The 13,199-nt window shown below is 50.3% G+C and overlaps 1 protein-coding gene across 1 annotated transcript in view; it reads right to left on the bottom strand.

The window, feature by feature from the left end:
- Nucleotides 1-1,278: 1,278 nt before the first annotated feature.
- SCAMP2 (secretory carrier membrane protein 2) overlaps nt 1,279-13,199 on the bottom strand; it is a 37,085-nt gene continuing 25,164 nt past the window's right edge. The window contains exons 8-9 of the mRNA XM_015420984.1: nt 8,631-8,748; nt 1,279-3,644 (exon numbers count right to left, since the gene is read on the bottom strand). Of these exons, the coding sequence (XP_015276470.1) occupies nt 3,498-3,644; nt 8,631-8,748 (265 nt within the window). The 3' untranslated portion in view covers nt 1,279-3,497. The remainder of the gene's footprint in view (nt 3,645-8,630; nt 8,749-13,199) is intronic.

Here is a 13,199-nt window from a genome sequence, read left to right as displayed (position 1 = left end):
CTAGCTCAGTTTCTTAGCCTCCGGCTCACACATTTTTGTCTTCGCTCAGGAAGGAGGGCTCCAGAGCAAACTAATTGATGCAGTAGCTAAATCGCTGGCTCACAACTTTAAAGCCAGTGGCTCACAAAGTAGAAGTTTTGCTCACAAGACTCCACAGCTTAGAGGGAACATTGCTCTTGAGAATCTCTGCACTGCTTAGGTAGGTTAGGTGGAAGGAAGGAAGGAAGGAAGCCTCATCCCCTGCTGGAGGCTGACAATGTGGCAAGTGCAGTTCAATGTTCGCAAGCGCAAGGTGATGCACATTAGGACAAAATCCCCACTTTGAGTAGAGGCGAATGGGGTCTGAACTTGCTGAGACTGAGAGGGGAAAATTATCTTGGGGTTGTACTGGATGGCTCCACAAAAGTGTCAGCCCAGTTTGCAAACTCTATGTTAGGGCCCAGGAGCACCTTAAAGACTAACGCAACTTGTAATGGGGTCTGAACTTGCTGAGACTGAGAGGGGAAAATTATCTTGGGGTTGTACTGGATGGCTCCACAAAAGTGTCAGCCCAGTGTGCAAACTATGTTAGGGCCCAGGAGCACCTTAAAGACTAACGCAACTTGTGGCGGGGCAGGAGCTTTCATGAGTCACGGCTCACTTCTTCAGACACAGCTACCAATGGGAGTCCGTCTGTCCTCTATATGTCCTATATCAATTGCAACTGATAAAGAAAATAAAGTGAGTTCTCTCTGTTTCTGCCGGCACAGTGCATGGCTCGCATCAGGACCACAAGTGGAGAGAGGACTGCATCCTTCACCCCCTTTTCCCTGCACCGAAGGTATAAATCCGATCTCTTCTCTTCTTCTAAGTTGCAGACAGCAGCAGCAGGAGGAGATTGGATTTACCCTGCCCTTCACTCGGAGTCTCAGAGCAGCTTACAAACTCCTTTCCCTTCCCCTCCCCACAACAGACACCCTGTGAGGTAGGTGGGGGCTGAGAGAGCTCTTGACAGAAACTGCTCTTTTTCAAGGACAGCTCTTATCAGAACTACGGCTTGCCCAAGGTCATCCAGCAGCTGCAAGTGGAGGAGTGGGGAATCAACCCGACATGATGGCACTTCCCACCACCGCCCTTCCTTGCCTCTTCTAGGGCCAGAGGCTAAGTTAAAGGTTGGGCAAAAAAAAACAAAAAAAACCCCCAAACATCTGACCCTGTTCAATTCATGGGCTAGTCTCAAGGGACCGATCCCTGGTTTCACCACACGGCGGGTTATTTCAAAAAGCAGATCCACGAGCATTTACTAACAGTCTGTCATCTTTATTTCGTATTTAAGCACAAAAAAGTTTGACATATACATTTTTACATGGTGAGGGGGAGAGAGAAAAATCAGAGGTGGAAGAGCACACCCGAGAAAGGGAAGAAATTTCTTTGTAAAAATCTCAAGTTCTGCCATCATTACATACATTCGAAAGAGACGAAAAGGACAAAAAAAAAAGATGTTGCCCTGTGATGTACCGGGGGGAGGGCGCTAGGGCAAACCTCAAGAGGGCAAGGCTTGGAAACCGTTCGAGGACGCTGACGTTTGACGAGGGACGTGAGATTCTAACGGGGAGCAGAAGTCAAAGCCTGTATGTTCTCCTGAACGTTGCGTCTTACTTAACAATCGACTCAGGGCCATCGGCAAGCCTATCGGCCGGGCGGATCTTTCGTGCGCCTTTCGGACCAGTTTAAGGGACGTGCTAACGAAGAAACGGGATGACAGATTGTAGGGTGTCAGCCACTGCTGCCCATCCAGATTCCCCCGAAGAGGCACACAAAGCAAACCATTTATAGCGAAGTTTTGTTCTTGCCTCTAAAACTGATTCGTTCACGCAGCCTACAGAAGGGAGTGCTCCCGGGCTACGCCCTACCATATTCTCTAAGTGTTTCTAGCGTTCCTGAAGCCGCCCGAGTTTGCAGCGTGAATCCTAGATCTCCCACGTATGTGGCGTGGCACTTCTTGAACTCCCCCACCCCTGCCTCCCACATCAACTTACTGCCACGGCTTCCCTCTCCTGCCTTCCTGCCACTTTCAATCCAGGGGTGTTACTGCTTCTCCTCCACCCTGGTTATCAAGAAATAAGACTTGCCTTTCTTTCCACATACTCCACTTCTGCAAAGTGCACATGTGGGGGGAGGGAGAGAATATTTTTTACATCCTGCATCCACTGAGAAAGAGGGAGCAAAAAGTCTTTAATTCCAGGGATTTGTGGAGACTGGCGTGGGGGAGATCTCCCCGCCTCTCAAACTCCCCCGGGGTGTGTGGAATCCACAGAGGCGTTCATTTGTTACCGAGAAAACCGTCGATGCGCTTCAATGGAATCGCGCTCAACACATGGTGGTTTCAAAACAGGTTCAAGGTGGGCCCGAACACAGCCATTAGGAGCGAAAGAAAAGGAGGTTTCAGCGAGCCCACCTTGAGGACGTGCAATACACCTAACAACATCCTTTCTGTTTCTGATGTGCCTTCCTTGTATCTAAGAATTCCTTGCTCCAAGAGGGTTGAGGAGGGCGTAAAAAGAGAGCATCTGGAAAGCGGAAATCAGGCTAGCAAACCAAAACCAGCGCTGGATTATTGCAAAAAAATAAACATGAAAAAAAAACAATCTAAACTGGATTGCTCAAAGGAAACCATCCGTTTTCCCTCCAGAGTGGTTCCACGGTCTCGATCTCTGCCGCTTCCCCCGCTCTCTGGATCCCAAGGGAATGCATCGGCTAGAAACCACTGGGTTGTCCAACACTGCTTCCCCTAAAAAACCACGGAGTCCAGAAATAACCCCCCCCCAAATGTCATAATCCCAAACAGGCGGCTACGGTGACGGATGTACCGCCACTGGATAACTCCACGGTTAAAAATCCCCCCGTTCCTGGAGGTTCGGAGTGTGCGGATTCACGTTCTACAGGGCAAACCTTTGGGGAGAGAGCACACGCGTCGGGAAACGGCAGCTGGAAAGAAAGGGCACGGCTCACCTCACGTGTCCCTCTTACGCCGCAAAGCAAGCCCGCTCCAAAAGACATACCAACATCCCTCGTCGGCTGGCAGTGGAGGGTCACTGATTAATTTAAAACTTACCAACCAAAGCTGAAAAAAACAAAATTAAAAAACGGCCCGGGGTGGGGTGGGGGGTGCCGCAAGCTCTCGACTCCGGTTCCCTCCCACACGATGGAAGACGGAAAGGAGAAGTAACGGTAAACGTATCCAGGATTTTCGGGTTTGTTGTTTTTGTTTTTTTTAAAAAGCGAGATGTATTTGATTTGGGAAACGAAAGGGGGAGGGGAGAGAAGACCCTTGCCTGGCTGCGGCCCCCTCCCAAGAGAAAGACACTGATGTGGGCAGGAGGAAGGTCCGAGGAACCTCTTCTTGCCGGTATCTTGGAGCCGAGGCTGGTACCCGTGGGGGACGTACACCCCGGAACAGGAGTGACGAGAAAAGTGGGAACACAACGCAGGCCCCCCCTTTTTGGAGGGAAGGGGGGCTAGTTCCCCCGGAAAGCGCTCTGAGCGGCTGTAGAAGCGGCCCCGGATGCGGCGTTCTGGAAGTTCCGGTTGGTGAGGATGCCTTGGGAGAACTCCTCCTGGGCTCTCTGGAAACTGGCTCCGGTCCGGCGATACAGAGAATGGACCTTCGAGGGAGAGACAGAGGAACAGATGTCAAGCGGAAGCCGTGAACCCTTCCTTTCTCGGACAAAATGGACGGGAGATACCTCGGAAGGGACAGATGGGGGAGTGACCACTGTTGCTTCTCTGGTGCAGGGCAGGGGTCAGCGGTGCCCAGTGCTCCCTCTGAGCTGCGGAGCCTTGTGAGCAAAAATTCTACACGGTGAGCGACTGGCATTAAAGTTGCAAGCGAGCCATCTAGCTGCTGCATAAATTTCGCTTGCTCCGGAGCCACCCTTCCCGAGCTGAGACAAAAACATATGAGGTAGAGGCTAAGAAACTGTGAGCCGGCTCACACTAACTCAGCTTAGAGGGAACACTGGCGGTGTGTCCCATCTGGGGTTGCCGCTCCGTCGGCCATCTGTGGCGCAGAAGAGAAGGTTTCTATACCCTGCTTTTCTCTATCCTAAGGAGTTTGGTGTAGTGGTTAAGTGCGCGGACTCTAATCTGGGAGAACCGGGTTTGATTCCCCACTCCTCCACTTGCACCTGGCTGGATGACCTTGGGCAAGTCGTATTTCTGCCCGGAGCTGTTCTTGAAAAAAAGAGCAGTTTCTGTCAAGAGCTCTCTCAGCCCCACCTACCTCCCAGGGTGTCTGTGGTGGGGAGGGGAAGGGAAAGGAGTTTGTAAGCCGCTCTGAGACTCCTTTGGGTAGTGAAGGGCGGGGTATGAATCCAATCTCTTCTCTCTTCTCTTACGCTCCACCTTCCCTTCCTCTCCCCACAACAGTCACCTCTGAGGTGGGACTGAGAGAGATTCTGAGAGAACTATGATTGGTCCAAGGCTTACATAAGAACATATGATTGGTCCAATGCTCTGTGTGACACAGTAGCCAAAACCCAGGTGCCATCAGGAGGTCCACCAGCAGGGTCAGAACTCCAGAAGCCCTACAACTGTCTGCCGCTCTTAACCACTACACCATGCTGGAAGGCCAACTGGGCCAAAACATGTCTGGTTGTCACTTTTCCACGTCCTTAAGATAACGGACGCTATCGTAAAAGCCAATATTTGTTTTTAAGCCACTGTGAAATAAATACATGTATTTTTGGATATTTGTTAATTTTTAAATTGACTAACAGCATTATCTGGCCTGTATGTTCATGTTTTCTTAACCTTTAGGTGCTTAATGGTATGGTACGGAGTCATACGTCTTAATATTTTAGACGCATTATCTGATTTTTGTTGTTGTTTTTTTAACCTATTTTTATGTGGTTGGTTTTAGGCATTGTAAATTGCTGCCAGACCCCTCCTGGTGAGCGAGAACGACCAGAAAAAAAAAATCTAATAAATAAATCAATTAAAATTGTGCCGGGTGGCAGAAAGCAATTTGTATTGGAAATATTTCAAGCCACGGACGAAGCTAAGTCGCATCTCTTTGTAGAGCAGTGGGAATTTTTAAAAAGCTTTGTTTGTTTAATGTTTACAGTGCAGAGGTGCGTGGTCATGCAAAGGAAGTGCCCACGTTGCAAAAAGGGAGTTGTCATAAAGAAAATCAACTGTTACTTAATTCCTCTCCGGGAACTTAGAAACTGGTTCTGCCAGAATGTCAACACCCTCACAGAACAGCAATCATCAGGATTCCTGGAAAAGCAGCCTTGGTATTTAAACTTGTCCACATTTGTGGCAAAGTGATAGCTGAAAATAACTTAAGTATCTTAGTTGAGCTAGGACTGTATTGGCTCTAAGGACTGAGTATCTTAGGGTGGCTACGATTGTATTGGCATCAAGTACTGAATATATAAGGAGCTGCGGTGGCTCAAGTGGTTAAGATGCTGAACTGCAGGCTATGGAAGGTCAGTAGTTCAGCAGTTCAAGACCTGGGTGCCGCATGACGGAGTGAGCTCCCATCTCTAGTTCCAGCTCTTGCCAACCTAGCAGTTCGAAAGCAAGAAATTGCAAGTAGATAAATAGGTACCACTTTGGTGGGAAGGTAACAGCGTTCCGTGCGCCTCGGTGTTTAGTCATGCCAGCCACGTGACCACGGAAACGTCTTCGGACAGCGCTGACTCTTCGGCTTTGAAACGGAGATGAGCACCGCAACCCTAGAGTCGGATTTGACTGGCTTTCAAGCAAGGGAACCTTTACCTTTTTACTGAATATATAAGGCTGGCTAGGACCATATTGACTCCAAGAACTGAATATCTTAGGGCCACTAGGACCGTATAGGCTCTAAGAACTTAGTTATCTTGGGGTGGCCAGGAACATATTGGCTCTAAGAACTGAATACCTTAGGGTGGCTAGGTCCATATGGCCTTAAGAACTAGCGAAACAAGGTCTAGGAAAATTAAATCTGGTCATCAGAAAACGAGCATGCTCTGTCACAACTACGTAGCAGTCTTGTCTACCAGAGCGACACATCAGGACGTCAAGAAATCTCGTGTTAGCACTGTTCAGACATTACCTGGCTTTATCTGAGGAGGCAGGCTCCCCACTTATGGTTCTGAGGATCCAAGACAGAAAGGGTAAACAATGCATCTTGGGGATCCTTCATTAAGACGAGAGACTTATGGAAAATATCTATTATCCTGCCTTTCGGCTGTACACTCTCAAGGCCGCTTACGACATCTTTTTCAAAGCTATAAAAACAGCAACAGCAGTAAAATACTGTCTGGCATCAGCCCTCTATAAAGTACTAAATAGAAGTGGATGACACTTGCTGGAACAGATTGGTTCGAAAGCTGCAAATATGCAATCAATACTTAATAATTATTCAGTACGTACAAAACTACAAATCATACATTAACAGATGAATATATGATGCCATGATATCATTCTTCTGCCCAGAGGCATTCTCCTCTGGGCAGAAGAATGATATCACAGCATCATCTATAAAACAAGATATTACTGTTAATGTGTGATTTGTAGTTTTGTACGTACTGAATAATTATTAAGTATTGATTGCATATTTGCAGTGGTCTTATCTATTCTCATCATTCTGTACTGCAACCCCCTACTTGTTTGCTTTTGGAACAGATTGGTTCAGCACAATAAAGGTAAAGGTTTCCCTTGCCCGAAAGCCAGTCGAATCCGACTCTAGGGGTGCGGTGCTCGTCTCCGTTTCCAAGCCGAACAGCCAGCACTGTCCGAAGACGTCTCCGTGGTCATGTGGCCGGCATGACTAGACGTCGAGGCACACGGAACGCTGTTACCTTCCCACCGAAGCGGTACGTATTTATCTACTTGCTTTCGAACTGCTAGGTTGGCAGGAGCTGGGGCCAGAGACGGGAGCTCACTCCATCACGCGGCACTCGGGTCTCGAACTGCCAAACTACTGACCTTCCGGTCTGCAGTTCTGCATCTTAACCTCTGAGCCACAATACTTATCGACAAATATTGTAGGCAACGTGTTCTGCCTTTGATCCAAGTAGAGTTTCTTTGGTGACGAAGGCACCAGCGGAACAGACCAGATGGCACCACTAAAAAAGCCCTGTTATTTGTTAGCTCACTTCCTCAAAGGACTCCAGTTCCACCAGCTCATCATTGGGAACTTGTCAGGGAGCGAACTGAACGGCAGGTACCAAAGATGACGGGGGGGGGGGGGGGGGGGGGGGAAAAGCAACAAACAATAGAATCAGCAAGCCGGTCCAAACTATTTAAGGGGGCTTTTCTGCGCAGGTAATAAGGTTGAGCTGCGGTGGCTCAAGTGGTTAAGATGCTGAACTGCAGGCTGTGGAAGGTCGGTAGTTCAGCAGTTCAAGACCCGAGTGTGCCGCATGACGGAGTGAGCTCCCGTCTCTAGTTCCAGCTCCTGCCAACCTAACAGTTCGAAAGCAAGAAATTGCAAGTAGATAAATAAGTAACGCTTCGGTGGGAAGGGAACAGCATTCCGTGCGCCTCGGTGTTTAGTTATGCCGGCCACATGACCACGGAAACGTCTTCGGACAGCGCTGGCTCTTCAGCTTGGAAACGGAGATGAGCACCGCAACCCTAGAGTTGGACTCGACTGGCTTTCGAGCAAGGGAACCTTTACCTTTAATAAGGTTGCAGTGTACAAAACGGTTCACAAACTGACTTGGATGATTGATGATACACCCATACAGCTGCATATAGCTTAATGTAAGTAGGATCCTATTGTGTAAGTCCTGTACCGTTTCATATGTCGTCTGAATACGTATGCCGTGCATCAGATCTTTCTGTTGGTTCCAGGTTTCTAAAATCCTCGCACATTGCCTATTTGCAGGGGTCCTCAGCCTTTCTGAGCCTGCGGGGCACATCTGGAATCCTGACACAGCAGGGCCACGCAAGGGTTGCCACGGCTTCCCTTCAGGATCGCAGTGCAGATCCTTGTGCTGTGGCGGCAGCGGCTGCCAAAGCGACATTTTTTTAAAAAATCTGCACAGCCAATCAAATCTCCAGCCCCGCCAGATAAAAGCCCTCCCTGGCCCCACCCATTTCCTAAAAACACCTGGCATGCCAAAAAAGGCGTCGGCGGGTGCCACAGCGCCCACGGGCACCGCGTTGGGGACCCACGGTCTACTGAACGTCCCGTTTTGTCGACTGCACTGATGCGCTCTGTGTAATCCGCCTGGTGCCTCTGTGAGAAAGGCGGACTGTAAATAACAGAAGACGAAAAAGCAGAAGAGATTGGATTTCTACCCCACCCTTCGCTCGGAGTCTCAGAGCGGCTGACAATCTCCTTTCCCTCCCTCCGCACGACAGACACCCTGTGAGGTAGGTGGGGCTGAGAGAGCTCTCCTGAGAACTGCCCTTGAGAGAACAGCTCTGAAGGAACTTGTGACTGACCCAAGGTCACACCAGCAGCTGCATGTGGAGGCGTGGGGAATCAAACCTCGATCAGAGCCCGCGCTCCTAACCACTACACCAAACTGACAGAGGGAGGGAGGGAGAACAAAGTTCCTATCGTGGGCTCCCTTCGTTAAACCGGTACGGGAACAACTGGAGCCCGCCCCAGGCGGAGTGGGGAGCAGGTTCCTCCCCAGGCACAAACTCACCCGCTTCAGCAAGAAGAGAGAGAGGACGGAGCAGACGGTGAAGAAGGTGGCCACCACCATCATGATGACTGCCACGGCCAGATTGATCCTGATCTCGGAGAAAGCCGCGATCCAACCACTGGCGGGGAGGCGGTGGAGTTTCGGGACAGGGGGCCCGGAAGCCAGGTGGCGTCAGCCGGAGGGGAAAGAGACACACAACGACACAGAAAGGAGAGGATGCAGCCAGTTGATACTGTATATACCACATTTGCTCTCCACCCCCCCACCCCCCACAGTTTGGCTATCAGGGAGATGTTTGTACATCAGTTGCACTCAGACAATCAAGTGAGTCATCGCCTTTCCTTGAACAGCACCTATCTGCTACGCTCTGGTAGATGCAGAAGGGGCATTAGGACGTTTTACAATAATTTATTTGAAACCGTTGCGCTGGGACGTTAGGGGCACGCATCCCGCATAGGCCATGGGTTTTATTTCTGCAAGGAGATCTGCGCTTAGAATTATGAAACTGATACCGCAATCAGTACGCTGGTTAACTTGATAACATTATTCGGTGTTAGTCCACCTCCCCTGAACGCTTGTGGCTCCATAAATCTTTGGCACAGCCCAAGTGAAACGGAAAGAAAAGGGCCTAAGCTTCTTCAGGGCAGCTGCTGTCTGTGGGTATTGAATCAGAGATCATAACTATAATGCCTTCCTAGATTTTATCATGGATTATTTGATGGGCTCCTCTGATCTGTTCTTACGGCGGACTCATTCATTTAAAAGGTCTATACACCATTTTCCAGACAACCCTGGAGGCAGCCTCCAGATAGTAGTAGTAGTAGGAGATTGGATTTATTACCCTGTCCTTCACTACCTGAAGTAGTCTCAGAGCCGTTTCTAATCTCTTCCCCTCCCCACAACAGATACCCCGTGAGGTAGGTGGGTGCTGAGAGAGCTCTCTCGAGAACTACCGTTGAGAGAACAGCTCTGAAAGCACTTGCGACTAACCCAAGGTCACGCATGCAGCTGCATGTGGAGGAGTGGGGAATCAAACCCGGTTCTCCCAGATTAGAGTCCGCGCACTTAACTCCCAATGATGATAAACCCAACAACAGAAGTTACAACAACTGGTCAGGTTCCAAAGACCCTTTTCAACCATTCCAGCTTGACATCTTTCCCCCCTTCCGGAAATTACCATTCCGGCAGTCTTCTAGGCAGCCTCTTTGAAAGGAAAGGTAACTTTTGGCGTGTGTAGGCCTGTTATAGGGTTGGGAAATTCCTGGAGGTTTGAGGGTAGAACCTAGAGAGGGAGTGAATTTGAGGAGAGGAAGGACTTCGTAATCCCCCAAAGTCCGCTTCCCCAAAGCAGCCCCTTTCTCCAGGGGGAACTGATCTATGCCGTTTGGAGATCAACAATAATTCTAGGATATCTCCAGACTCCACTTGGAGTCCGGCAACCCTAGCATGAACACTGAGAATGGAAGAAGAAGAAGAGATTGGATTTATACCCCGCCCTTCACAACCCAAAGGTGTCTCAGAGCGGCTTACAAACTCCTTTCCCTTCCCCTCCCCACAACAGACACCCTGTGAGGTGGGTGGGGCTGAGAAAGCTCTGACAGAACTGCTCTTTTTTCAAGGACAGCTCTTATCAGAACTACGGCTTGCCCAAGGCCATCCAGCCAGGTGCAAGTGGAGGCGTGGGGAATCGAACCCGGTTCTCCCAGATTAGAGTCTGCGCACTTAACCACTACACCAAACTGGTGTAACCTCCACGTACAGCAGAGAAGTAACTCCCAGGTCCTCAGGGGAGCAACGATGGGAGCAAGGGCCATTGCGAGAATAAAACGGAGACAGGGGAGGACGTTGGGAGCCAACTTGGGTCCTCTTTGGGGAGAGACGCGACGAGGTATTAAGTAAATAATAACAATCATTAAATAAGGGATACATTCCAGATGAGATAAGCGTTAGTCCACCATGACAAAAGGAAGAGGCTTTAAAAGATGAACAGATTTATCGCGGAATACGTTTTTGTGGACCAGGGGCCCTCTTCGTCACCAGAGGCACGAAGCGCTAGAGTTGAGTCCAGCCACACGTTAAGAGACCAACAGGATTTCCTGGGTATCACTTTTGAGAGTCAACTCTTTGGTATCTGATGAAGGGAGCTTTGATTTTGATTGACCCTGAAAATCTTGTTGGCCTCTACGGTGCGGCAGGATTCGAATCTAGCTGCTCTCCTGCGGACCGAGATGGCCACCCTCTGAAACGAGACGCATGAAGCGCTGTGCTTAATGAGCAGAAATAGACACACGCAGATGAGTGAGACGGAGGGGAGAGAGGTGTTATGGGACACACAAACGCCACGAGATGGCATGGGCACTTGAGAGTCCTACGCAAAGGTCACATGAAGCTGCCTGAGACTGAATCAGACCCATCAGTCCCTAAAGGTCAGTGATATCTACTCAAGACTGGCAACGGCTCTCCGGGGTCTCAGGCGGAGGTCTTACACGTTACCTACTGCCTGGTCCTTTTTAACTGGAGATGCCGGGGGGGACTGAACTTGGGACCTTCTGCACGACAACCAGTGCCACTGGGCCACGGCCCCTCCCTGCACGTCACATGTAGAAGAAGAAGAGAAGAGATTGGATTTATACCCCGCCCTTCACTCGGAGTCTCAGAGCGGCTTACAATCCCCTTTCCCTTCCCCTCCCCACAACAGATACCCTGTGAGGTAGGCGGGGCTGAGAGAGCTCTGACAGAAACTGCTCTTTTCCGAGAACAGCTGTGTCGGAACTACGGCTTGCCCAAGGTCATCCAGCAGCTGCAAGTGGAGGAGTTGGGGAATCAAACCCCGTTCTCCCAGATTAGAGTCCGCCCACTTAACCACGACACCAAACTGGCTCGTGTATAACGGAACCTCTGATCCAGCGCACTCTAGCCTAGAAATGCTAAGATGCTCCGGTAAAAGTAAACACATTCTGAGTAAGGCTTTTGGTCTGTTAAGGCCAGTACTGTCTGCTTGGACCAGCAACGGCTCTCCCGTGATTTCCAGGAGAGATCTTAAGAACATGAGAAGAGCCCCACTGGATCAGACAAACAGTCCATTTAGTCCAGCGTTCCGTGCGCCTTGGTGTTTAGTCATGCCGGCCACATGGCCATGGAAATGTCTTTGGACAGCGCTGGCTCTTTGGCTTGGAAACGGAGATGAGCACCGCAACCCTAGAGTCAGATCTGACTGGCTTTCAAGCAAGGAAAACGTTACCTTTCCTAGGGCCAGAATACACCTTTGGTAATAGTTGTGTTGACTCTTGCAATCAAAAGCTAGATCCTCCATAGTGTTACCATAGCCAGGGGGGCCGGGGGGGAAGGGGGGCACTTGCCCCCCAAATCCCCTTTTTTGTTATTGTGTTGCAGCTGAGTTATGGTGACCCTGTAGGGGTTCCAAGGCAAGAGATGTTCAGAGATGGTTTGCCATTGTCTGCCTCTGCATAGCAACCCTGGACTTCCATGATGGTCTCCTATCCAGTTTGATGTAGGGGTTAGGAGACTCTGATCTGGGAGAACCGGGTTTGATTCCCCACTCCTCCACTTGCACCTGGCTGGATGACCTTGGGCAAGCCGTAGTTCTGATAAGAGCCGTTCTTGAAAAAGAGCCGTTTCTGTCAAGAGCTCTCTCAGCCCCGCCTACCTCTCAGGGTGTCTGTTGTGGGGAGGGGAAGGGAAAGGAGTTTGTAAGCCGCTTTTGGGTAGTGAAGGGCGGGGTATAAATCCAATCTCTTCTTCTTCTTAACGGGAAATGATTCGGACTGGACCTTCCGCATGGAATTCAGGTGCTGCGCCCCCGCCCCAGCCTAAACTTTCAATATTTTATTTTATTTATTACATTCAACTTGTTAGGCTGCCCTTCCCTGCGAGCGGGGCTCGGGGCGGCTTACCCCAGAACAAGCAGAATGATAACCCAATGAAATAACACTAAAACTGCTAAAAACAACACATTACTCAGGTGATAAATCACACTGTCTAAGATGACGGGAAATTTCCGTTCCCGCCGGTCCCCTGGGCGAAGGGGGCACGGAGGGTGGAGTAGGAGGGTATGACGGTGCCAACGGTTGCTGTCCTCAACCGAAGGCCTGGCGGGACAGCTCTGCCTTGCAGGCCCTATGGAGAGATAACAGATCCCATAGGGTACGGACATTCTCTAGCGGAGTGTTCCACCAGGCGGGGCCATGACTGAGAAGGCCCTGGCCCTAGCCGAGGACGGCCGGACCTCTCTCGGGCCGGGGACCGTGAGCAGGTTCCTATTGTCGGAGCGTGGCGCTCTTCCAGGGACACATGGAGAGAGGCGGTGTCACGTAGCCCTGTCATAGATCTGGAATGTGGAGGGGTGCCCTCCTCTTCGTTCTCAGCTCTTCCCTGTCCTGCTCATGTGCGCTATCTCACGCTTGACCTTGCTGTCTCCAGCTGCAGTTTACTCGGCTGGGAACGTTAACGGCTTTTACGCTTTGCTCGCTTGCCTGCTTGCTTTTGCCCGCCCCCGCGAACTATAACCATTGGCTTGTCCTCACGGGGGGGGGGGGGGTTGTTGTTTTT

The sequence above is a fragment of the Gekko japonicus genome, unplaced genomic scaffold (genome assembly GCF_001447785.1).
Source record: "Gekko japonicus isolate JY-2015 unplaced genomic scaffold, Gekko_japonicus_V1.1 scaffold3375, whole genome shotgun sequence".
NCBI classification, from domain to species: domain Eukaryota; kingdom Metazoa; phylum Chordata; class Lepidosauria; order Squamata; family Gekkonidae; genus Gekko; species Gekko japonicus.
The sequence above is the reverse complement of the archived record's forward strand: the minus strand, read 5'-3'. Positions and strand labels throughout refer to the sequence as shown.